This window comes from Arctopsyche grandis, chromosome 3 (genome assembly GCF_051622035.1).
Source record: "Arctopsyche grandis isolate Sample6627 chromosome 3, ASM5162203v2, whole genome shotgun sequence".
Classification (NCBI taxonomy): Eukaryota; Metazoa; Arthropoda; class Insecta; order Trichoptera; family Hydropsychidae; genus Arctopsyche; species Arctopsyche grandis.
The window spans coordinates 1,378,936-1,404,742 of NC_135357.1; the positions used below are offsets into that span (position 1 = coordinate 1,378,936).

The 25,807-nt window shown below is 33.8% G+C and overlaps 2 protein-coding genes and 1 long non-coding RNA gene across 3 annotated transcripts in view; 1 reads left to right on the forward strand and 2 right to left on the reverse strand.

Moving 5' to 3' along the window:
* Positions 1-25,807, reverse strand: part of LOC143910004 (uncharacterized) — an 805,996-nt gene that overhangs the window by 581,965 nt on the left and 198,224 nt on the right. The window lies entirely within an intron of this gene.
* Positions 1-25,807, forward strand: part of LOC143910003 (uncharacterized) — a 236,460-nt gene that overhangs the window by 55,102 nt on the left and 155,551 nt on the right. The gene's annotated exons all lie outside the window — the stretch shown is intronic.
* Positions 11,998-24,786, reverse strand: LOC143923070 (uncharacterized). The gene is made up of 3 exons (XM_077446568.1): positions 24,118-24,786; positions 19,842-23,862; positions 11,998-12,077 (listed from the first exon to the last, which is right to left on the reverse strand). The coding sequence occupies exons 2-3, from the start codon at positions 23,281-23,283 to the stop codon at positions 11,998-12,000; spliced, it is 3,522 nt and encodes a 1,173-aa protein (XP_077302694.1). The 5' UTR covers positions 23,284-23,862; positions 24,118-24,786.

Here is a 25,807-nt window from a genome sequence, read left to right on the forward strand (position 1 = left end):
TTTGGGAGAGAAATGGGGAGGGAAAGCCGAATTTGCAGGAATCGTTTCAATCAAAATCAGAAAAATTGGCAAACTCTGATAGGAAACGACCGACCTGGTCACAAACCAAGGTCTGGCCAGCAGTAACCAGTGTGACTCGAACTCATAACCACACTGATCATAGCAAGATATGCCAACCACTAGTCCTAGCTGCTGGTTAATATATATACTTTGTATACTTGTATCAAATGTACAATGTTTCTGGCCAGGAAGATGCATTGGGGCTACCTGTTAGGTCTTCCTGGTATTAGGGCTTCCAAACCGGTTTAAACCGAAACCGAAAAGCCGGCTTTTTGACCATTTTTCAAAAAACCGAAAACCGGCTTTTTGGCTCGATCAACCGGCTTTTTAAGGTTTTCTTTAATTAATGTTTTTTTCCTCAAAATTAACAATTATGAATTTTAAATTTCTATGAAAGATCAAAATAAATGTGTATAAACGATCTTAGGTAATAGGCGTATATTTCTTTGAACAAAAAAAAAGCTAAACTACAAATATTATTATAAAGCTAAACAATAAAATATTATTGAAAGTATGTAGTTTCAATGGCCTACCGAACTTCAGGTATAGAAAGCATCCTTATCTATCGCAAATCCTTGTACTTGAAAACATAAAAAAAAGTAGTCAAATGATTTATGGCAAAATGCATAGGAATTTCCGAAATATAATTGATTTTTCTTCGAAGAAATTGCCCTTTAAATATTGAGGCCACATACCTAATTTTATTATGGATTTAAAATGTTCGTGATCAAATGAATTTGCCGTTTCAAATGAATTTGTTTCCGAAATTTGCAACGGTTGCTTTTGGATTTTTTAAGCTAAAACAGATGCGTAAAAACAACTTTGAAATCTCTTTATCTATAATATATCTAGCTTATTTAAATCATTTAATTATATGTGCGTATTAAGGATCTGCCATTTTACGACTGTGATATATGTACATATAATACAAATTTTATTATTTGTAATATTTGTAATAATAATATAAAGTAATGATCTTATGAAAGTTCATAATGTTTATAACTTAATTTAATTTATAAAAAACTATTTTTTTTGCATAATATAGATATATATTATGCAAATATATACATATTTACGTTTTTTTTTTTCGATATAAAAATTTTAAACATAAAAAAATCGTATTTTTCTAAAACCGGTGAAAGCCGGCCAACCGGCTTTTTATTTGTAAAAAAACCAAAAACCAAAAAATTTTATTTCGGGCGTTTTTTTGGAACCCTTATCCTGGTATAAATTAAAAATAAATAAATAAATACAAAAACGTTCATCCAGTGTGTTTTTCGACTGTGCAAATCCACAATATCGACTTACTACTCGGTACCGAAAGACTACTCGGTACAGAGAAATGTTATAATAATAGAAGTGCCTTGCTATTATAATATAAGTGCATTTAGCCACTTGTATAATAAAAATGCTGTATTGTTTGTAATTGGCCAGGAAGGCGCATTGGGGTTTACCTGTAAGGATTTCCTGGTATAAAATGTAATAAAATAAATAAAATTATGTGTGTATATTGAATAATTTACAGGTGCACTCTACAATAATTTCACAAGAAACTTCTCAATCCACCGTAGACCACATTGCGCGTGTGTAGACTGGCTTTGTAGGTACATATATAAGTGATGCTACGAGACTCGGCGTAGACCCACTACGAGTTGAGTCGTAGCCGTGCGCGGTTCTCTACCACTCTCTTGCTATCTCGAAACTGGTACTTTGAAACGTAAACAAACACGAATCCAAGTCAGGGAAGTAAGTCCTTGTGAAATTTTTACAATAAATAAAATTCGCGTACTCTATAAATTTATCGTGCGGTTTGTTTGAGAGGTGTCTTCAAACTATGGTAAGTCAATTTTGTTTTATGAATTGAATTATTTTATCTTTAATTTATACCAGGAAGGCCTGTCAGGTAACGCCAATGCGCTTTCCTGGCCAGAAATATTGTACATTTGATACAAATGTTATGAGTATTATACAAAGTATTATACGAAGTGACTCAACAGTTGATCTTGGTACACTGTTTAAGAGTTACTCAAATTTTCGACTCATATTTCAGATATGTGCTGTAGGGCTACGAAAATGCTTGGATTTTTTTTTGCATAATGTTCACTACTTCCAAGATCCAAGTATAATGGTGATGTTTTATCGTTCGCTTGTCCGGAGCATATTAGAGTTTGGGTCTGTAATTTGGAGTCCCACTGAAATTAAATTATCTCTCTTGATAGAGAGAGTTCAAAATAAAGTTTCTTAGATGCGTTTATATGTACGAGGAAATATAAATATTACCGCTATTTATTTCCCACTATCTTCGAGAAGAATTATTGCTATTTCCAAGTATTTCTTTGGAGTATTAAAGGGAAGAATTGACAACCCTTCGATTTTATTTGAATTTAAATTTTCGACACCTGAATGTGGTAGAGCTTTCCGTCATCATTTACTTTTCCAAACTATTCCTGCGAAAACGTCTGCTTTCAATAACTCGGTCTCTTGTAAAGGCTTTCCGGTCCTTAATGTGATTGATGAACATTTGGACCTGTTCAATTGTCATGTTGATGAGCTGGTCATGAGATGGTTGGTTTCATTAGATTCGACACAAGTCTATTACATTTATGGTCAAATTTGTAAACTTGCAGCATTTCGAACAATTCAGCGAAATTCAGTAAATACATACATATCAATTAACATCCACGGAGACATTTATGGTCAATTCAACGAAATTCGAGATCGATGAAAACTCGAGATTTTGCGAGAAAACGGGTAAGGCTTCCAATTTATTGGAACCGTTTCAATTAAAATCAGATAAATTGTCAAACTCTGATGGGAAACGATCGACCTGGAGTCACAAATCCGAGGTCTGGCCAGCAGAAACCAGTGGGATTCGAACCCGTGACCACTTTATTAAATGCATTATATGCTAGCCACTAGTCTATACTGTTGGTTTTTAATTTTTTTAAATTAAAATTTTTAAATTCTTAAAAATTTGACTTTGGAATAGGATGTGAATTTATTGTTTTTAAGTTACTTCTTGAAGAATTGAACATTGCTAAAGTTTTGGTATCAAAATCGTAAAGGTATATTTTATTATATTAAAACAGGGAATTAATATTAGCAATAGTTTACTTTCCATGTCAAACTAAAACATATTTCGAAATGAAGTATTATATTTTAGTGATAAATATATTTCTTCTCGTGATTTATGTCTAGAATATTAAACACACGTTCAATATTTGTATCAGTCGGTGAATTTGGTTTACTTTTTCTTTAACCCATTTCATGTATTTTCTAACGTTTTATAAAATATATATGTACATACTATATGGTAGATAAAAATGATATACAGATATAAAAATAAATGTAAAAAGTGAAAAATAAACTTGACCAAATTTATATTTAATTGGTGAACTGTACATATATGTATATATAGAAACTCAATTTTATATGCTTAGTGACTGGCTATTCAGTCATTTTCAAACTGTTATGCTGTTGTGTATTTTTTAAAATTAAATATATATGTATGTATATGTATCTGTAATACATCGTTATTACTCGTATAATATTATTGATTATTTTTGATTTATTTTAAATGACGAAGTGAAATTTACAAATATGTATAATTAAACACATTTACATTACGTATTTACATAGTATTGAGTTGTGTCGTGAAAAATTATTTAGTATTTTTTGCTTTTTAATTAATAAAGCGTTCTCATTAAATTAATTGCACACGTGGTCGGTAACCGTTGGAGTCGTTGAAATCCGTCAAACCGGAAGTGAGGCTTTTTACTCTTAGAAATATCAAATCGTTAATTTGATGTCGTAAATAAATGTATATAAAAAACTTTAGTAAAAAAACTATGTTAAAAAAAATCAAGTAAAATAAATGTATTTAAACAAATAATAAAATTATTAAAATAAAAAGGCAATTTAATCAATATTTCAACAACAAATGTACAAATGTGTGGGATTAAAATTTCAATCAAAATGATTTCAATGATTGGGGTTTCAATCAAAATTATGATCCCGGCTTAAACTAATGTAATTAAATATATTACTAAGAGGTTTGGGCCGCTTTTAGATCATCACATACATACCAAGGGAGACTGTTCACAAGTGTGTTAGTATGGTTATTAGTGATTCTGTCATAGAATCTACTGGTTAGTTTGTTAGTAATGTCTGTAACAAACGGAATATTATAGATGGCATGCAGTTCTTTCAAGTTGGTATAGTATATGGGTGTATTATAAATTATTTTTAGGGATTTATTTTGTATTACTTGGAGCTTGGAAAGTTTAGTATTCGAGGCGTTATTCCATACAGGTGAGGCATAGGTTAATAATGGTAATATGAGCGCGCGATATAATTTTATTTTATTTTAAGTAGATAATGAACTATGGCGATTAAATATTGGGTATATTGAGGATATACCCCGCAACGCCATGCATGTATTTATCCACAAGAATCTAAAGTTTTGATTGAAAAGGTTTCAAAGTAATCAACAAAGTGTACTATAATACTCATGGCTCGTCCTATACGTAAGTAAAATCTCTGGTGTATAATTGCTCGCGATACGGCGAGTTAACCGAATTAGTGCCGCACCGTCTCAGACCTGTTAAAATTTAATAAAATTAACAATCATCCGTCCCGATTTGAAATCCGGGAACCTACCTGAAAACTTCGACCGGGCGACGCCTACGAAACTTTCGCATTATCTCGTTATTATTATTATTTTAGAGCTGAAATTCGGCAAAGCGGACCGAAATTCGCGCCCGTCTGCGCCTTCCCGTTCTCCAAAGTCGTCTTTATTCCGTCATCCCGAATCGGAACCGACAAATTTTTGACGAAAGCAAACATTTGTTTTACGCCCTGAAATTCAAAGTAAACGTTCGGCTACGAAGCGGTTTATTTTCAGTAATATTTTCAGCGCAAAATAACTCCGAAAATGTATTCAAAATCTCGTACCTACGCTTAATCGATGCATGAACGTTTTCCGGTTCAGAGTTTTCCAACATAACTTGCATAACAGCCTTTTTGAATTCGTCTGGTCATCTATATTTTATTTTATTTTATTTTATTGTTACAAATCAATATACACTCGCCATTACAGATTTGCTCCAATGCGACGGGTGTACGTTAACGAAATACAGAATACATAAACAATCAGAAATACAGTAATACATACATATACAATCAGAATATATAGCATATAACAATTAATCAGAAATAATAATCATAAAGACATCTATGGATTATTTTTAGATTTTTTTTTTGTATACAATTTTTATACATATAATAAATACGAAATTATAGAGATATCTATAGAGATATCTATAGATTTCAGATTACTGTGTATAATTATTACAAATTATACACAGGCAGATTTTTGTGACAAAGGATTAGATCTAATACCAATTTTCAGGAACCGTTTCAGCAATGATCAGATAAAATTGGCAAAATCTGATAGAGAAACGATCGATTTTGAGTCACAAAACCCCCAAATCTAACCAGCAGTGGCGAGGACTCGGACCTTTGATCTCAGTGGTGCTAAATATATACGCTACCACTAAGCCAAACTGCTGCTGGCTATATACATACATATATAAAATCGAATGTCTGTGTGTGTGTCTCGAATAGGCTCCTAAACCACTGAACCGATTACGATGGAACGTTCAGAATTTGTTGTATGCATGTCCGGGAAGATTACTTACGTAATTACGATTTTACTGACGCGAAAGTAAAGCTATCCCGCCTTCAAAGCATCACGCCGCGAGTGTGACAATAATCGCGCCACGCCTACCTCGCACTCAAATGTACTGACCATTCAGGGCTGTTCCACAAACACACAGTGGATGGCCCACGTCAACAAATATATCTACACCTTTGTATATATAAAATTGAATGTCTGTGGAACGGGAAAGAGAACGGGAAAGAGAACGGGAACGGGAACGGGAACGGGAACGGGAACGGGAACGGGAACGGGAATTTTACGAGCTATTATGGAATTGCAACGCATGCCGGGTTCAGCTAGTAGCTTATATAATAAAAAATTTAATTGTACATACATCTAAAAATAAATTGACAATTAAAAAAAATATATACTAACGATTTTTTATGAAACTTTTAATTTTCTCAATCAGTTCTAGATTGGTTTGACCATAGTAATATGATGAGCTACTACGAAGTTCTTTTTTAAGCCAGCGATTAACTGTAGAGATGTCTTGGGTTCAAATCCCGGTGGAAATCGAAAAAAAAATCAATTTTCTTGATGGTTGTGAGTACATATGTACAAATATTACTTCTGGCGATACTTTTTTTTTTTTCAATTTTCCAATTTATTTTACTTAATTGTTTTGAAAGATCTATTACAATCGGGATCCTCTTTCTTTTTCGAAAATTCAACTAATTTAAATTTATTTGATTGTTGCAAGCAATAAAATTGCTTGCGGTTTGTACATACATCTGTACCTGTAATTTATAATGTGTTTAAATACGCGTGTTTAGATATGTAAGTACATATGGTGACCTGTTACGGCGAAAACACACAGCGATGAGCGGCACGTCGTGTGCGTGGCTTCCCGCAGTGGGTGGTCTCCTACATTTCTTCAAATATGGGATACATGGATATCGGCCACCATCAAGCGCGGATAAATACAAGGATACAATTTTACCGAAAACACTCCAGAGGGTCATTTTGGGGCGGGGCGTGCTGGGCGTTCCATTTATATGTGCAAGGCACGGCCCATTTTTTACATACCTCTTTTATACTTCACTTACGATTACAATTCAGGAAAAAATTTGCCTCTTATCCGATTGTTTTCATACTTTACCATATTGCTCATTTTTTTCATCAATATATGTAAGTAAATGTATCCTCCGCCATTACGATGGAGAAAAAATATCGTTTTAGACGCGTTTGAAATTTGAATTTCTGAAAAGTGCCTGACGTTTATCCAGTTTTTAGTTTTAAACATACATATGTAGATGGCGGTAGTAAATTAAAATTATTGGTATTTTTATTCAAAATAATAGTTTTATATTCAAATTATAGAAGAGGTATGTTTTTAAAAAACTTTTACTATAATGTAATTTTTCCACATGTTTGAAAGTATCTAAAAAAAAACCAAGTGCCACTTGCATCGCTGTGTGTTTTCGCCCTTATGGTATATACTATGTATCTAAATTTGTGAAAATATATTGTAATGTCTGGACGTGTCGAAACTGTCAGACCAGTCCGAACGTGTGGAGATGATAGTTGTTTTTTTTTGCAGACCCCTACCAAAAATGATGAATGTTGCAAATAAGCTAGTCATCTTCTTCCTAATCACCTTTCTATCGAGCAAAGCTCAGTCTTTCGATATTTTGATATTGAACAGCGTATTTATATGTATCTATGTATGTATATTGGAAGCTAGATAGGTGAGTATGTACAGGGCGTTTGTGAAGGAACCAATTAAAAGTTTTATCTGTGATTTGAGCTGTACTTTGTGAAGAACGGAATGGGGTTCGTCTTTAATATCTTGAACCTTTGTCCTGTTGTCAAATGAAACGGCGGTGAGCGAGGGAGAGGGGTATAGAGAAAGGCTTCCCAAACCGCTGGGGAATATGTAATTTGCCCGACGCAGATACCTAACGGCTTCCACAGACTAATGGGCCACTTTCGCAAAGTCCTCAGCATCAGACAAAGCCTCCTCATCGGACTGAAGAAGGCCATCGTTAACCGCCTAACCGACTACCCCTCATAACTGCCACCAGTAAACACAAAAGGCGATAAAAATGCCTCGAACCATATCTGTCTATGGAGGAAACTTGTTGGCGCCGATCGATTTCCCGCCTCCCGGGAGTGAAATTACCAATTCGATGTTATTTCAAATCACACTGTATGTATATTGTAATATATGTATGTGGTAAGCTGCGCTCGTCATTATTTTTAATTTGAATATGATGTATGAGTGGAATCTTAATCTACTCTCTTCCATTTGGGCCTCGCTGTGATTTAATTTTTTATTTATTTTTTATTTATATTTTGTTTTATTTTATTTAATTTTTCTTTTTCTATCTCCCTGTGTACATTTTTATGTACTATTTTCTTTTGTTCAATGTGAAACTAAGAATGCGATTATTGGATTTTATTTTTGATTTTTACACCTTTGTTCGTTTTTTTTCTTATGTATTATTTTTCTTTTGTTACTTTTTATTTATTTTATTTTATATTTTACTTATTTTATCTTTGTATTTTACTTATTTCATCTTTGTTTTTTCTTTATCAAATGTAGGCCATTGTGGCGCATTAGGCTCTTCCTATAATGCCACAACGGTCCAAAACTATAAATAAATATATGTATATATTGTCACGTTCCAGGAAAATATTTATTTAATTTTTATTTACTACTTAGTTAACCAACCAAGTTTCTTTATTATTATTAAAATGTTACATTTATCTTATATTATAGATATATTCGAAAAACGATAGATTATGGAACGATGACTTTTATAATAGGAGACACGTAGAACTATTTCACTATAACTTTAACTTTCGTTCACTTTATTCTGCTGCTGTGCTGATCGTTATTTGCGGACGCGTTCTCGGAGTCTTTGTGAAGACGACTGTCACTCTCAGAGTCGATGATGATGACTGTCACTCTCGGAGTCGATGATGATGACTGACTAATGCGATCGAACGGCGATCTATATAAATGATTTGTTATCTTATGGGCTAGACACATTCCAGTGTTATCTGAATATCCTATTACAGGAATTTTTATAGTTTTGTTATTCACGTATATGAGCGTGTGAAAAGTACATTTGATATTGTGGGAACTAGAGTGATAAGCGGGGTACATAACAATATATATATATATATATATATATATATATATATATATATATATATATATATATATATATATATATATATATATATATATATATTATATATATATATATATATATATATATATATATATATATATATATATATATATATATATATATATATATATATATATATATATATATATATATATATATATATATATATTTATATATATATATATAAATATATATATATATATATATATATATATATATATATATATATATATATATATATATATATATATATATTTATATATATATATAAATATATATACATATATATATATATTTTTTAAAACAACACAAATGCAAAACCATTATATTTTCCAAGCCATAAATAACTATAATAATCTCCCTTCTGAATTGCGCTGTATTGTTAACCAAACAGAAAAAGTAAAAAAAATGTATAGCTATGCTGCTGTTTCGACTATCTACGTTCTGTGTTCTGATATATTCGAAAATATTTTAATCACAGCTTTCCAAACTGTTTCTACGACGGAATTCTTCGAAAACCTTTATTTTTTGTACATATATTATAGTAAAATGAAAATAAATTTTATATGAGATAAGGCAGGTTGTCAATTTCTTGTAACCATTTTAATGAAATCAGATAAATTTGTGAATTCTGATAAGAAACAATCGGTCTGGAGTCACATATTCAAGGTCTGGCCAGCAGCACTGGGCCAGGGAGAGAACCTGTGACCATTCAGTTGAAAACATTACACGCTAACCAGTTAGCTATGCTGTTGGTTCAACTATCTACCGTATTTTGATGTATTCGAAAATATTTTAATCCAGAGTTTTCCAAATTTTTCCTACGTTTTCCAAATTTTTCCTAACCTTTGTTTTTTGTATAGTAGGGTAAAATTAAAATAAACTTTAAACGAGATAGTCATTAAAACTAGCTGCTATAGCAGTTTAAATTTGTAATTTGTCTAGTTGCATGGAGGTGGCGAAAATACGCACTGAATATCCAGCTGTCATCATGTCGATCTGACAGATAATTCATATGAAATTTTTAATGATTAACTTTTTCAAGGGTAACGTAAGAGAATTTTGCTAATTTCATTAACAGTAAACCGGTAAAATTTCCAGATGCGTATCAAAGTTCAATGAAATTGTCTCGACTGACTCGTTTTTCGTTTTATATTGGCATTACTAAGAGTTCGCGAATACATTTGTATGTACATTGAGTCCCCGGGAATTCCCGGGAGTGTCGCGTAGCGATGCATCTGCTATTGCAACTCGACACAAAGCCTTCCGTATTGAATACACATGCCATCTTAGTATCTTTGTTAAAGCCCTTTGAAATAGACCACCGTTGTTTTACACACTGCGTCGACAGCGATTCTAAAACTTTTGCTTTTTTTCATTTTTCCCCTCAATTTTCTATTCGAAATTTTGACCATCCGGGTGCACGTTATCGGATCAAGATGACGAGGGATCCCTATTCATTGTTTTCGCATAAAGCAACCCCTCCACTACCACCCCGACAATTAAACGCGACGAGGGTAAAAGACAGCTGTCACATTCATAAGCATTCCAGGGTTATTTTTATTTATTTAAAAATAAATTAAAATAGATATGTACATATATTATAAATTTATTAAATTAAATTTTTACTTTATCTATGTACCTGAGATTTGAACTCAGAATCTATTACTGATCACGTTTTCATGACCTAGAAAAAATGTGTGTGTGTGTGTGTCTGTGTATTTTGGGAATTTTTTGAACACCGTTAGTCCTATCGAACTTAAACTTAGTATAAGTTACTGAAATTCTTATCGACACTACGTAATTTTTTTTCAAATTTTTAAGTTGACTGGAAATGGGACCTCTCCTTATAGGGTCCTCTTTTTTTAAGTTTTTGAATTCAATTATCTCCCAAACCGCTAACTGAATCGGACTGAATTTTTTTGACATGTAATAGAAATAGTAATATTTATAACGTGCTATTTTTTAAATATTTTTATCTGAACCGGAAGTAGTACTTTTACTTTTTATGTTTTTCTCAGAAACGTTGAACTGTTGTAATAAACGTTGGTTTATTGAACTGAAATTTCATATCTAGAAGTTTAATACCAAGTTATGTATAAAATTTGGTAAGCATCTCTCAACCGAAGTGTCAGTTTACTCTTGTTCGATTTTTTTCCATTGTTTGATTTTTTTTTCCGTTTGGTTTACATACATATATGTGAAAAAATTCAAAAATATATTCATCGTTTCTATTTATTAAAAACTTTTTTTTTCGACCCCTTAAACATATGTATTCTTCACAAAGAAATTCAAGTATAATTCTTCTATTAATGTGATAAAAAAAAAAAAAAATCACTAAATTTAATGAACCGGAAGTAAGATTTTTTCCTCTTAGAAAGGTCAAAATTGTTGTCGCCTCGATTCTGTCCACGCCCATGAACGTATTAAGCTGAAAATTTATATTAATATTTTTTATGTACTAACTTAGAGTTGCTAAGGTTTTGGTCAGAATTCGTAAACTAGAAGTAGTATTTTTTTTTAAAACAATATTTCATTATTTTATTTTGAACTTTTAAATTATTTTAATCTTTTTTTATATTTATTATGTATAATGCTGATAGTGATTTTAAGTATTAAAAAAAATTTGAACAAAATCCGACAACCGGAAGTAGAACTTTTGTGCAAGTTTCCATACATTTGCGCTCAATTTGTATCGCTGTCACAGTTATTAGTATTTCATAATCTGTCTGTACGGTTCAATATCTAATTTTATTTTGTAACCTTCTTATATTCCTCAAATACATAGATAAAGTCATGGGTTGGTCACACCCGAATTTTGTTGTATTATCAAAAATTCGACCTTGAGATTTTGGCTGATTTGTACTCAGTATCGATCCTTGATAGTGTTTTAATAGTTTCCATTTTATTGAGTGTGAGATTGATCCTTTTAGAAGGCACGCTATCGTATATGGTAAATATTGGAAAACGCTCGAGGTCCTTCGCTATCTACCCCTGTCTTTTATACGCTCGCTTCTTAGCATGAATGCATGAGTATTTTCCGATAGTCGTAGACATTTGAATATGAAAATATTTTTCCTACGAATCCTCTTTCATTCTGGGATGTGATCGTTTTGTTCGTCCGTCTCTGGATGCTTTATCCACGACTTTGCTTATTGCTGAAAATAAAATACACGAAATGAATGTAGTAAGCAAAGTTTTCGTATATTTGAAATTTCCCATTTTCCTTTTTGTTTATTTGTTTTTTAATTATCTATGTAGTCTGTTGAAGGAAAAAAATAGTATTGAAGCATTAATATTGAATACAATAAAAATATACTTTTTTATTTATGTAACATATGCTATGTATATATTACATAACATATGTTATATAAATATAATGCTTTCGAACATAGTGGTCACGGGTTCAAGTCCCACTGGTTGCTGCTGGCCAGACCTTATTCTCATTGAAATGGTTCCAAAAAATTGGCAACCTTTGTCTATGTATTTCTCGCAATTTTCGAGTTTTCATCTCGAATTTCGCTCACTCGTATAAAATGCTGCCAAATTGTCCATAAATGTCTCGGATACGATAAAAGTAATTGTCAACTTCATTTTTTCTATTTTATTTTATTAACTACATACCAGGAAGGCATTACAGGCAACTCCAATGCGCCCTCCTGGCCAATTACAAATATTGCAGCATTTTTTATTCATTATATAAGTCAATTAATTACGAGGCACTGAAAAACTCGCAAATCAATGAGACATCTATCAAATTGTACACAAACTTATTTATTGCACATTAATCAATCACAAATTATTGGTGATTGATTAAGTGTATATAAGAAGGATTTTAGCCAATTTTTACCGGGAACCGTTTCAACAATTAAATCAGAGAAAATTGGCAAACTCTGAAACGATCAACCTGGAGTCACAAATCCAGGTCTAACCAACAGCATACTCTGAAAAATTAATTTTCACTCGAGGCTCGGCCCTGGGATCGAACGACGCTAAGCAGAAGCTTAACGACCGAGCTATGCTGCTGGCTATGTTATCGACAGCGAAGCTTTCAGTAATATTATTAAAGACCGTGCGTTGAATTATATTGTATGTAATCTAATATATAATTTGTAAAGAGACTTTGTATATATGTATCCTTCGTTCGTAGAATTCCGTGACGTCACGAACAAATAATTCGCTTTTTTCCGATTCAATGGATTCATAGTTCCCGGGGGCGTAGGCGCTGAGGACGAAACCCTAGGGGGCGCAGACGCCGAGGGTGGAGCCCTGGGGGCGCAGACGTTGGGGGCGAAGCCCTAGGGGTCTTACCCTTAGGAGGCGCAGACGCCGGGGGTGTACATATAATTTCGATAGAGACTTGGTATATACATATGTTTGTTTGTTCATGACAGTCAATTTAATAAAAAAAAACAAATGAGTATTCAAATAAATTTATATAAAATAAAACTATTCAAATAAATTTAATAAAATTTTTACTATTAGATTAGTCATGCTTAAGCGGTTTATATTATAAATACCGAGTGAAGCCGGGTAATACAGCTAGTAATATTATATAGTTAAATAAGAAAAAATTTAACTAAAAATAATAATAATTTTACGTCCTCACAACGTTAAAACACATTGCAATAAGCTTATTGTAAAAAACTAAATGTATGTAAGCTTATTGTAAATCATATTAACAATTAGATACAACATAACTTCTTATTGAATACTTATCTCGCAGATAAAACCCAGTGAAGAGATATACTTTTAGTCGTGAAATGTCAGATCTGACATATTTGTCCAAAAATCAATATATATCGTGTATTACCTTACAAGAAGCTACACGCCAAAATTGAAATGTATATATACATATGAGAGTTAAAACTATAAATATTTATATATTAGAGATAATGAGAACCTATAGAGCAAATTTCATAAAATATAGAGTGAATTATAGGCGTTTAAACAATTAAAATCTGAAATGGCCATATCAAGGCGAACAGGTTGGAAGATACGGGACGAACGCTTATTAAACGTCAGGAAGATTTACTTTCCGCGTGTTTAAAACGCGTTGTATTCGATATTTTATCTCCAACGTAATGGCAGACGATACATTAACGTATATTGATGACCAAAATGAGCAATATGGCAAAGTATGAAAACGATCGGATAAGAGATATAAAAAATGACCACTAACACGAAAGCCATGTGAAATGCAAATGAGGTATGTAAAAATGCAACTATGGATCGGCTATAATTGAAATATGTGAATCTTTAATGATTATCAATCAATCCTGATTCGCCTTAATTTACAGGTAAATGCGAAAAATAAACAAGATTGAGTTAAAACTTTTCTCACGGGATGTTCCTTAACGATTTCGTCCGAATAAATTTTTTATAAGAGGTCGAATGGGAATGGATTGGGAGTTGGGATTTTTAGATGATGATGGAAAGAGAGAGATTTGGGAGGGGTAGGGGGGTGGATAATTCGGGCAAAGACGTTATTACCATATGCAAAGTGTTCGTTCCTTGAAAAGTTACATCCTCACCCTCATCGTCGACGGTAATGCAAAAGTTTATTTCGCTCGGGGGGGGGGGAAAGGGTGGTTTCTGGGAGGCTTCGAAGGGTGAATTATTTATGTCGCCCTACTGTCGACTTAACGATGCTTAAAAAGTTTCGGACAGTCGAGGCTCGCCCACTTACCTTTGCAAAAAAAATTATCTTGCAGAGAGCGCACTAAAAAGAGTATATCTAAATTGAATTATTCACTCCAACTTGCATACATGATTTCCTTTATTTGAAAGTTTCAAGATAATTGGCAAGTTTTTAAGAAAATTGAAGATTACTATGAAATTGTAGGGAAATTCCTAGTTTATAAAATTGAATGATGTAGAAAACAACTAAATGTTTGGTCAGTTATTAATTAAACTTACCAAGTAAGTAACTTTTGAATTAAGTGGTCAGTAATTCTATACGAGCTAAGTAAATATTAGATTCACCGAAATTTCCAATCAAATACCGACTGTCAAAATAAAGTGATCACTTACTTAATGTATGTATTTACTGAACGTTCATAAATTACTGACCGATAGCTATGTATGTGTGTATATAAATGATCATATTTTAAAATGATTAACCCTTTTCTATTGATCCGACCTACTAAGCATCCATTAAAAATAATGATCAAAAGGATTTAAATTTACTGGTCAATTTAATACCGATATTTAATTGATTTACATTATTTAATGGATATTTAATTTATGTACATTTCTTTGTAGAATATTTATTATTATTATATTAATATTTATTTTTTGTTTATAAAAAAGCAGTATTGAATAAAATCAATATACGTACATTTAATAATAATAAAACAAAATGCATTATACATTATATTTCGCTATAAATTTAATGTAATTATAATTAAATGATATAAATCTTGTTTTTAAAAAACTCTTTTTTAATACATTTTTTTAACAATAATATTAATTTCTGGGTTGGATTTACAAATTTAAGGTTATGTATTTATTCAATGACTGTCAAACGAAATCGATACGACATATGGCGATTCTTAAACGTTTTTATTGCGATTATATTATACCGTTGAATTAGCGGAAGCAATTAAAATCTTTATTGGCAGCAAAACCTCGCAAAATGGCAAAGTTTCAAAGCGATCGGAAGAATTTAGGAAATATTCTCAGACCGAGATTGGTGAAGTAAAGATCTAATATAAACCTTGTTAAAATCGAAATTAAGAAATATTGAATGTACATATGTAGAAACATATGTTAATTAATTTTATATTTGATTCTAAAAATACTAGAGAAATTGATAGAAATGTAAGGTAATGTTTTGCTTACTTAATCTAAGGATTTTAAATTTAAATGGACTTATTTTGATGAACCGAAAAACTATGTCACAAATAGAAAAATATTCATATAAAATCCAGTGTATTATTACGTACATATAATTAGTTGATATACTCGTGTTTAATGATATAATGATAAATAAAATTCTTTATAATTTTTTAACTATCCTGAAATTGCATGATTGTACCTTTGAGAGCTAAAACGAAATATCAAACAACACATTGTACATATTAATATGAGACTTCTAAGCACGTTTCAACAAAATGGCGTCTGCCGGAAAAGCGTAGAATAGATCTTATGGTAAACACACGAGTGTTCGGCTCAAGTTTTCCCATTCCGCGGCCATTTTGTGTAGATATTATTAAAGTTAACTTGTTTAAGTTTACCGAAACGCTGGCCGCGTAATCGACACGCTTGATTGGCCAACAACCATTAAAACTTTAACTTAATTTCGATAATGCTCAAGTTTATATATGGGGCCCCCTTTCAATGATACATGCGTGTAATGGCCATTGAGAAAATCGGAAAAATCGATCAAACACAAACACTTATATTTTCATTAGCAAGTTATGAATCATTAAATATAGAGAGTTTTATATGGAATTCTATATAGCCAGCAGTTTGGCTTAGTGGTAGCGTATATATTTAGCACCACTGAGGTCAAAGGTTCGAGTCCTCGCCACTGCTGGTTAGATTTGGGGGTTTTGTGACTCCAAATCGATCGTTTCTCTGTCAGAGTTTGCCAATTTTATCTGATCATTGCTGAAACGGTTCCTGAAAATTGGTATTAGATCTAATCCTGTTGTCACAAAATCTGCCTGTGTATAATTTGTAATAATTATACACATTAATCTGAAATCTATAGATATCTCTATAGACATCTCTATAATTTCGTATTTATTATATGTATAAAAATTGTATACAAAAATTTTTTTAAAATAATCCATAGATGTCTCTATGATTATTATTTCTGATTAATTGTTGGAAAAGACTTCGATAATGGTTTGATGTAGTTTATTGAAATGTAAAATTTGCACGTGGTGGGCCAGCGGAGCGTACGGAACACAAGCTGTCCGTACGCCGTCTACTCGGTGACTCTGTCGACCGTCGCGTATTTCCGCTTGGGCCGACACTAATGCCAACTCGTCAATAATGCCAATCGACAATCAGTTAATAAGACTGTTTGCCACACGTCATTACAAAAGTCGGAACATAGTCCCACATAGGAAAACTGTTGAACAATACAGTTATTCTACAGAGTTACAGCATTACTGACGAGTCGTTTACAATAAATCATAGCTCTTAAAATAATTAAATAGAGGGTGAATAATGAAACCTTTGCCTCATCCAGTGCGAGGATAAAATCAATTTATTGGTTCAGTAATAATTCAACTTATAGGTATACCTCTGGTGAATGTTGTTTCTATTTACATTAAAATTTTTGAAATCTCCTTTGAAGCTGTGAATAAGCATTGCAAGATAAGTTTACTTTAAAGAAGAGAGAGTGGACTGTATATGGTTTAAAACTTAAGCATTCCTCATCTTGATGTTAACTTAGACAATACAATGTTGACACTGTTACAGTTGTCAAGACAGATCAGCTATTACCGATCAACTAAACTTGATTAGTGAGTGTAATGCTCCTAAGTTAACTTGATTTCATCAACAAGTAGCACAAACATTGCTAAATTAAAAGTAAATTGGAAAGTCATTCATTCATTCCTACAAGCAGGAAATGAAGGCGAACTATGATTATAGATGTCTCTACGTTAAACATCGAAATGTTCAGTATTATAATATTTACTTATTCTATGATTCACATAAATACTATAAACAGTAAGAGTTAACTTATGTTTTCATAACAAGAAACATAAGACCTGCGGATGACTCCCGGCAGGTTATAATTAAGTAGACATGAAATAATTTAAGATGCTCCTTTAAGTGTGGCTTGGAGACTAACATTAACAAATCATGAATCTAATTTTAACTGTCAAATTTGAACAGTTTATTTTAAACTCGGATATAATCCTTCCGAGTGATGACATGAGACAAGTCTTATATTATAAAGACAAAATGATTAGATTAAATTCGGAGATATATACTGCCGAATGTTAAAATGAAAATAGCTTAAATTATACACACAACACAATTAAAGTGAATTACGGAGTACTACTATTAACATTGAATGATTTAAACTCATGATTACATCTAATAAGTAATATGAGTTGGGGGTAGTGTCTTCGGGTTAAACTAAGCTACCGAAGTTGACGGAATTGAAGCTGCTGTTTCTCCTCCCTCTTGCTGATCTTCCTTCCTGTCAAGTGGTCCTTGTGGTAGAATCGGCAATGGCGCCACTAGATGACTGGACCGACGAAACTCTCCGCTGGCAGTAAAGACGTCGACGACTCGAACTCTGCCATCTGGTCCGGGATACAATTTAGTGACTCGACCCAAGACCCATCGGGTTGGCAGCATGTGTTCCTCCTTTAACAGGACCATTTGACCCACACTCAGATTGTTGCTCGAGTCCTTCTTCCATTTGTGTCGTAACTGCAAAGAATGTAAATATTCCGCCGACCAACGTTTCCAAAATGCTGCTGTGGTCAATTGTATCTGAAGCAGATTGGCATGGACATTAGTGTTATATTTAACCTCCATTGGAAGAGCGAGTAAGGATCTGCCAATTAAGAAATGTCCAGGTGTGAGGGGTAAAAGGTCTAGTGGATCCGAAGACAAGGGACTAAGAGGACGGGAATTCATGCAAGCTTCTATTTGAGTCAATACCGTACAAAATGATTCGAAATTTAAGGTGGTGGCCTTTAACACCTTGTTTAAATGAATCTTCATGGATTTAACCGCTGCTTCCCACAGCCCTCCCATGTGAGGCGCCCTTGGCGGGTTAAACTTCCAACGAATCCCTTCGGAGGCTACATACCGTAGTAGCTTCTCCTCATGAGGACGTTCGTAAATTAATTTTACTAAATTAACGAGTTCACGACTTGCACCGACAAAATTAGTAGCATTGTCGGAATATATCGTATTGGGCCTGCCACGTCTGGCTACGAATCTTCTTAAACAATTTAAGAAATTTGAACTCGTTAAGTCTCCGACAAGTTCCAAGTGAACTGCCTTACTGGAAAAACACACAAAGACACAAACGTAACCCTTAATTATCTTAGAAGTCTTATTGCAACCACTCTTCACAGGAAAAGGTCCTGCGAAATCTATCCCCACATGACTGAAAGGAAAATTCGCAGTGGTACGTTCAAGCGGGAGTAATCCCATTAATCTATTGTGTGACAGTGGTTTATTTCTGAAACAAATGACACATGAACGCACCACTCCTTTGACAGTATTATGTCCGGCCAATGGCCAATAGGTCTGCCGCAATAACGACAGTAAGGCTTGAGTACCCAAGTGAATATATTTCAAGTGCGCATCTCGGACAATCATGTGTGTAAGTTTATGCTTATTTGACAAGATAATGGGTGACGTTGATAGAGTTGTTCCCAGAGGAAGTCTACTTCCAACACAAATTAAATTCTCGTGGAATAGAGGGGACAATTTAGCTAATTTACTGCTACTGGGAATTGGATGTCCCTTGCTCAGCAAACGATATTCCAATGGAAATGATTCCATTTGCGATAACCTTATCAAATTATTTAAAGCATCTTTTAATTCTAAAGCGGACGGTTCGTTATTTTCTTTAACGTTTAATTGTTTATTCCTTAGTGGCCGACGAACATATGATAAAACTCGAAGGAGTCTTGGAAGATGAGAATGTTTATCTATCCAATTATTTTCCCTCACAAGGGTAGCGTTAGTGACTACCCTTCTCTCTGGAAGATCTATTGTGATCTCAGGAGGTCTTCGAGGCCATCGTGATTCGTCTAATTTCAACCAACTAGGGCCGTCCCACCATAACGAATTATGATTTAATTCTGATGGTTGAGTCCCTCGAGAAATTAAATCTGCTGGATTGTCTGTAGAGGAGACATGGTACCACTCAATGGGTTGAGATATTGATTGGATTTCGGCCACTCGATTGGCAACGAAGGTGGTCCATTTACATGACTCTCCTCTAATCCAATGCAATGCGACGGTTGAATCCGTCCAATAATATTTTTCATTAATATGAATTGTTAATTGGTCTATTGTTGACTTCATTAACTTTGATAATAACATAGCGGAGCACAGCTCTAAACGCGGAATAGTTACAAAACTGAGCGGAGCGACTCTCGAACGAGAACACACAAGATGACATTTGGAATTTCCCAATTGATCAGTACATTTTACATAAATACAAGCACCATAAGCTTTCTCGGATGCGTCACAAAATCCGTGTGCCTGTATATTAATGGCATTATTTAGTATTATCAATCTAGGAATTTTATAAAGTTTCATGACTGTATTGGATAATTGGCAATCTTTCCATTTTTTGAAGATTGTCTGAGGAATGAATTCATCCCAACCAATGGTTTGTTGCCAGACAGATTGCATTAATATCTTATAATTAATTAACAATGGAGATAATAGTCCTAATGGGTCGAAGATCTGACTAATTACTGATAAAAAGTTTCTTTTTGTTATATTTTCAGTCTCGACTTCGGTTTGAACCTTAAATACAAAAACGTCTTCCCGCGGTTTCCAAAATAAACCTAAAGTTTTGTGTGATTCGTTAGAGAAGTTAAAATCTGAACAATCGTCAGCTTTAACATCCGTGATTATATCGGAGTTGTTCGATGTCCATTTGCTTAAGGGCATACCGGCTGATAATAATATGGTTTCCAGTTGAACCTTTAATAATTTACCAGCTTCAATAGTATTAGTTCCCGTGAGCAAATCATCAACATAAAAATCACGTTCGATCACTTTACTAGCGATGGGATATTTGTTTCTATTCTCCTCTGCTAACTGATTTAGACATCTAGTAGCTAAAAATGGGGCTGAAGCAGTTCCGAATGTTACTGTATTAAGCTTGTAATGCTTGAATTTACTCTGGGGATCTGTTCGCCAAATGATTCGTTGTACATTTTTATTTTTCTCTGCTATTTGAATCTGTCGGTACATCTGCTTAATATCCGCAGTAATCACGTATTTATGGAGTCGAAAGTTGAGTAGTAAACTTAACAAATCTGATTGGACATTAGGTCCCACCATCAAAATATTATTTAGTGAGATATTAGACGTTGTCTTTGCGGACGCATCAAAAACTACACGATATTTAGTGGTAAGGCTAGACTCCTTAACTACGACGTGATGAGGTGAATAACAATGAACCTCATGTGCCTCCGGAGGTTCACACTCTGACATATGTCCTAAATTTATGTACTCTTCTAAAACTTTATTGTATTCCATTTTTAAATTATTATTGGCTAAAAAACGTCTTTCCAAAGTTTTGTGTCTTTTCTCCGCAATGTGTAATGAACTTCCTAATACTACCGGGGAATTTTTATATGGTAAAGCTACACAAAATCTACCGTTTTTATCTCGTGATGTGTGTGCTTGGAAATGTTCCTCACATCTTTTCTCCTCAAGAGATTGATGTTTTACCATAGGAACCTGGTCGATCATCCAAAAGTTTTGAATGTGACTGTCTAATTGACTTAAGCCTATGTGGCTCTTCCCTGGAGCATTATTTACTTCGGGATATGGACCAACTATTGTCCATCCGAATTCGGTATCCTTTAAGATAGGCATACCTTTTCCTAACTGGATGGTTCCTGCTTTCATAGCATGAACGCAAATCTCGGCGCCGAGCAATAAATCGATTGGCGTCGGTTTATTCCAAAGGGGATCTGATAACTTGATTCCCGCTGGTATTGAAATTAACTGTTGATCCAGTTTCACAGTTGGAATTTCGCCAGTAATTTCTGGTAATACCAAACACGACACTTTGGTTGAGTAATTAGTGGTTGAAGACCTTATGGTCACCTTGGTGATGTGACGAATGCTACTTTCTTGATTAGCGATACCTACAATTTTTTGAGAGATTTTCTCTAATTTGAAGTTATTCTTCTTAGCGAAAGATGTGGTAACATAGTTGACTTGTGAGCCGGAATCTAATAATGTGCGACCCTTAACGACCGTTCCATTGGACGTTATAATGTCTACTTGTACCGTCGGTAAAATTATCTCCCTTTGAGAGAAATGAGTAGAATGAGCATTAATTGACTTCCTTCCCGTATTATTGGAACTAAATGTATCGTCCTGATGCAACAAAGTGTGATGGTTTTGTTTGCACCTTAAGCAATTATAGTTAGACTTGCAATTTGTTATCTTATGCGATGAATTTAAACATTTAAAACACATGTTATTAGATTTAACGAATTCATTTCTTTCCATACTGGATTTTGCTTTGAATTTATCACATTTGCCTATGAAATGATTATTTCGACAGAATGCGCATGCGTTTACCTTACTTGATGGGTTTTTGTTCGCGACATGAGTTCTCATGATTCTTTGACGACTATGAGGGAATTCCTTCACCGTAGTTACAGATGCAGTAGATTGTAATACATTACATCTATTCTGCAAGAATGTCTCTAAACTTTCATATGGTGGCATTTCTCTGCTAACCAGCGATATTTCCCAGTCTCTTACTATATTAAAAGGTAATTTCCTTAGAACTAAACATGTTACCCATGGATCTAAAATTTCTCTCGCGTAACCCAACGATTCAATGTTTTTAATACACACTGTTACCTGATTCAATAGATTTCTCAATTCGATATGTGATTCTCTTGTGATTAATTTTAAGTCACAAAGTGAATTAATCCTAGTTTTGAGATTAAGTCTTGGTAAATTATATTGCTTGTCTAAAATACTCCAAGCTATTTCGTAATTGTCTGAGCTAATATCTAAACCTGATACAGCTGCCAAAGCGGGACCGATTAAAGATTGATGCAAATATTGCAATTTCGTGACATTCGAATATTCCGTTTTGTTTCCTATTATATTCTTAAAAGCTTGTTGAAACGATTGCCATTCAGATGGATCTCCCTGAAATGTGGGAATGGTTAACGTCGGTAACTTATCTCTAGCAAATTTAATTGTTGCTTGCTCTACCTTTAGTTTACAATCTTGAATGGATTGTCTCTCTAATGCTGCTTTAAGATTTTGAATTGTCATTGTGATTATGTAGAACTCTTCGTCTATTTGATCCGCCTGCTCTATATCTGTGATGTTGTCTAAATACTCATAATGGAGTTTTTGGAGATAGTCGTATGCTTTTTCAATAAATTGATACTGTCCTTCATTTATTTCGGAGATTCTGTCTATTTTCTCCTGTAGTCTTTTAAACGCGCCCGAATACCTTAATTCTATTGACGTCATTGTAACTTCTACTTTATTTTCTTTCGCTAATGTTTTTATCGATTGAGTCTGACTTCGAGTCTGATGTATTCTAGAGCTTGACCTGTCTCTAATAGGTTCTACGTCCCTAGTTGGATTTCGACCTTTATGCGACTGGGAAGTCGAAGCTTCTATTTCCTCGTTTTCAGCACTTGACATTTGTTTCAGAAAGTTGCACTATTTCGTCTCATAAATACAGTTATTCTCTACTATAGCTGTCAATTGAACTATTCGTAGAGATAAGGTAATAATATTCAATGATTCACCGTGAATCTTAATATTCTACTTTAACTATTATCACCAGAATCTATCCAACATATTTTGGAAGAAATAACAACCCTAAATTGGTGGGTGCTTGATTTAAACCACTTTGGGGCTACAAGTCTTGTGATTTATTTTAAATCACCACTGTTTCATCACACATTATGAAACAAAGAGATCTACCGATGTATGAATATGCCGGTATGTACTTGATTTAATCCACTTTGGGGCTACAAGTGTAATTCCACATTTATCGTGGAAGGGGGGGGGGGGGAGGGTGTTTCTACACACATTAAGAAACAAAGATCTACCGATATGCATATACCGGTATGTACTTGGTTTAAGCCACTTTGGGGCTACAAGTATAATTCCACATTTATCGTGGAAGGGGGGGGGGGGGAGGAGGGTGTTTCTACACACATTAAGAAACAAAGATCTACCGATATGCATATACCGGTATGTACTTGGTTTAAGCCACTTTGGGGCTACAAGTATAATTCCACATTTATCGTGGAAGGGGGGGGGGGGGAGGAGGGTGTTTCTACACACATTAAGAAACAAAGATCTACCGATATGAATATACCGGTATGTACTTGGTTTAAGCCACTTTGGGGCTACAAGTATAATTCCACATTTATTGTGGAGGGGGGAGGGGGGAGGGTGTTTCTACACACATTAAGAAACAAAGATCTACCGATATGAATATACCGGTATGTACTTGATTTAATCCACTTTGGGGCTACAAGTATAATTCTCCACGTGCTTTGCTAATTTTACACTACATCTGATTTTACACTTTTAATACGAAATTCGATGCGACCGATGAACCATTCCTTCGTAGCGCGATATTATTTTATACAATCGCGTTAATTAATTGTTATACTTTAAAACATATTTTAAAACTGACCTACCCACATGATTGCCTTTTGAACAGATTGCCTGAGATTGAATACATTCACTTACTTGAATATCCTTTACGATGTTTATGTGATCGTTCCGATAATTTTGGATTACCTCTGTGTCCCATGCGTCTTTGTAGGTTATGTTTTTATTTATATATTTTCTGCGTCAATCACGCGGTCATGTACCTCTGTACATCAATCAATATATTGCTGAAATAGAAGCAAACATGTTATTAGTATTGGAAAGGTATGGATAGTAACAAAGGAACGATACCGATTTCTTAATTGACATCCATTTTTTCTCGACCACGTTTTTTCCTATTGGTTTGTCCGTTTGGTGTTGTGGCCTAGGTTACTGGTGTCCGGTTCGAAGTGACCATCATGGAAAAGACTTCGATAATGGTTTGATGTAGTTTATTGAAATGTAAAATTTGCACGTGGTGGGCCAGCGGAGCGTACGGAACACAAGCTGTCCGTACGCCGTCTACTCGGTGACTCTGTCGACCGTCGCGTATTTCCGCTTGGGCCGACACTAATGCCAACTCGTCAATAATGCCAATCGACAATCAGTTAATAAGACTGTTTGCCACACGTCATTACAAAAGTCGGAACAATTGTTATATGCTATATATTCTGATTGTATATGTATGTATTATTGTGTTTCTGATTTCTGATTGTTTATGTATTCTGTATTTCGTTAACGTACACCCGTCGCATTGGAGCAAATCTGTAATGTCGAGTGTATATTGATTTGTAACAATAAAACAAAATAAAATATCAATATAGAGAGTTCTAAATGGAAAAACCGAACAAAAACGGTTATTTTTGTATGGGAGCCCTCCGAATCCAGGCTCCGAGTCTTTTAAACTGGCGATGATTCTAAATACATAACTTCGGATAAATATTGTATTTAAGTGTTGTGCCCGTTGATATTTCAACGGGTGTTTCGGAAAAAGGAATTAAAATAATGTTATAGTTTAAAAATAATGTAAAATAATAATAACAAACAACAACAATTGTCACCATAATCGTAAATAAAATCGGAACCGAAGTCGGAACCGGAATTGGAATCGGGAATTGGAATCGAAATCGGAACCAGAACCATAATAGAAATCGGAATCGGGACCAAAATAGGAATCGAGAATCGGAACTGAAATAGGAATCGGAAATCGGAACTCAAATAAAAATCGGGAATATTAACTGGTATACGAATTGAAATCGGAACCGGAAATTAAATAGAAATCATAATCGAAATCAGTTGGCCAGACCTTGGTTTGTGACTAAAGGTCGATCGTTTCCTATCAGAATTTTGCCAATTTTTCTGATTTTCATACGATTCCTGTAAAAACTAGCATCTCCTCTCCCACATCTCTTGCTAATTTCAAGTTATTTAGCGTCTTTTGATTCACCGATTTGATTACATAAGTGCTGCAAAAATTTCTCCATAGATATATCACTGTGGATGTTTGTATGAATTCGCATTGTATAAAATGCTTATGTATATTGATTGTATTGTATTG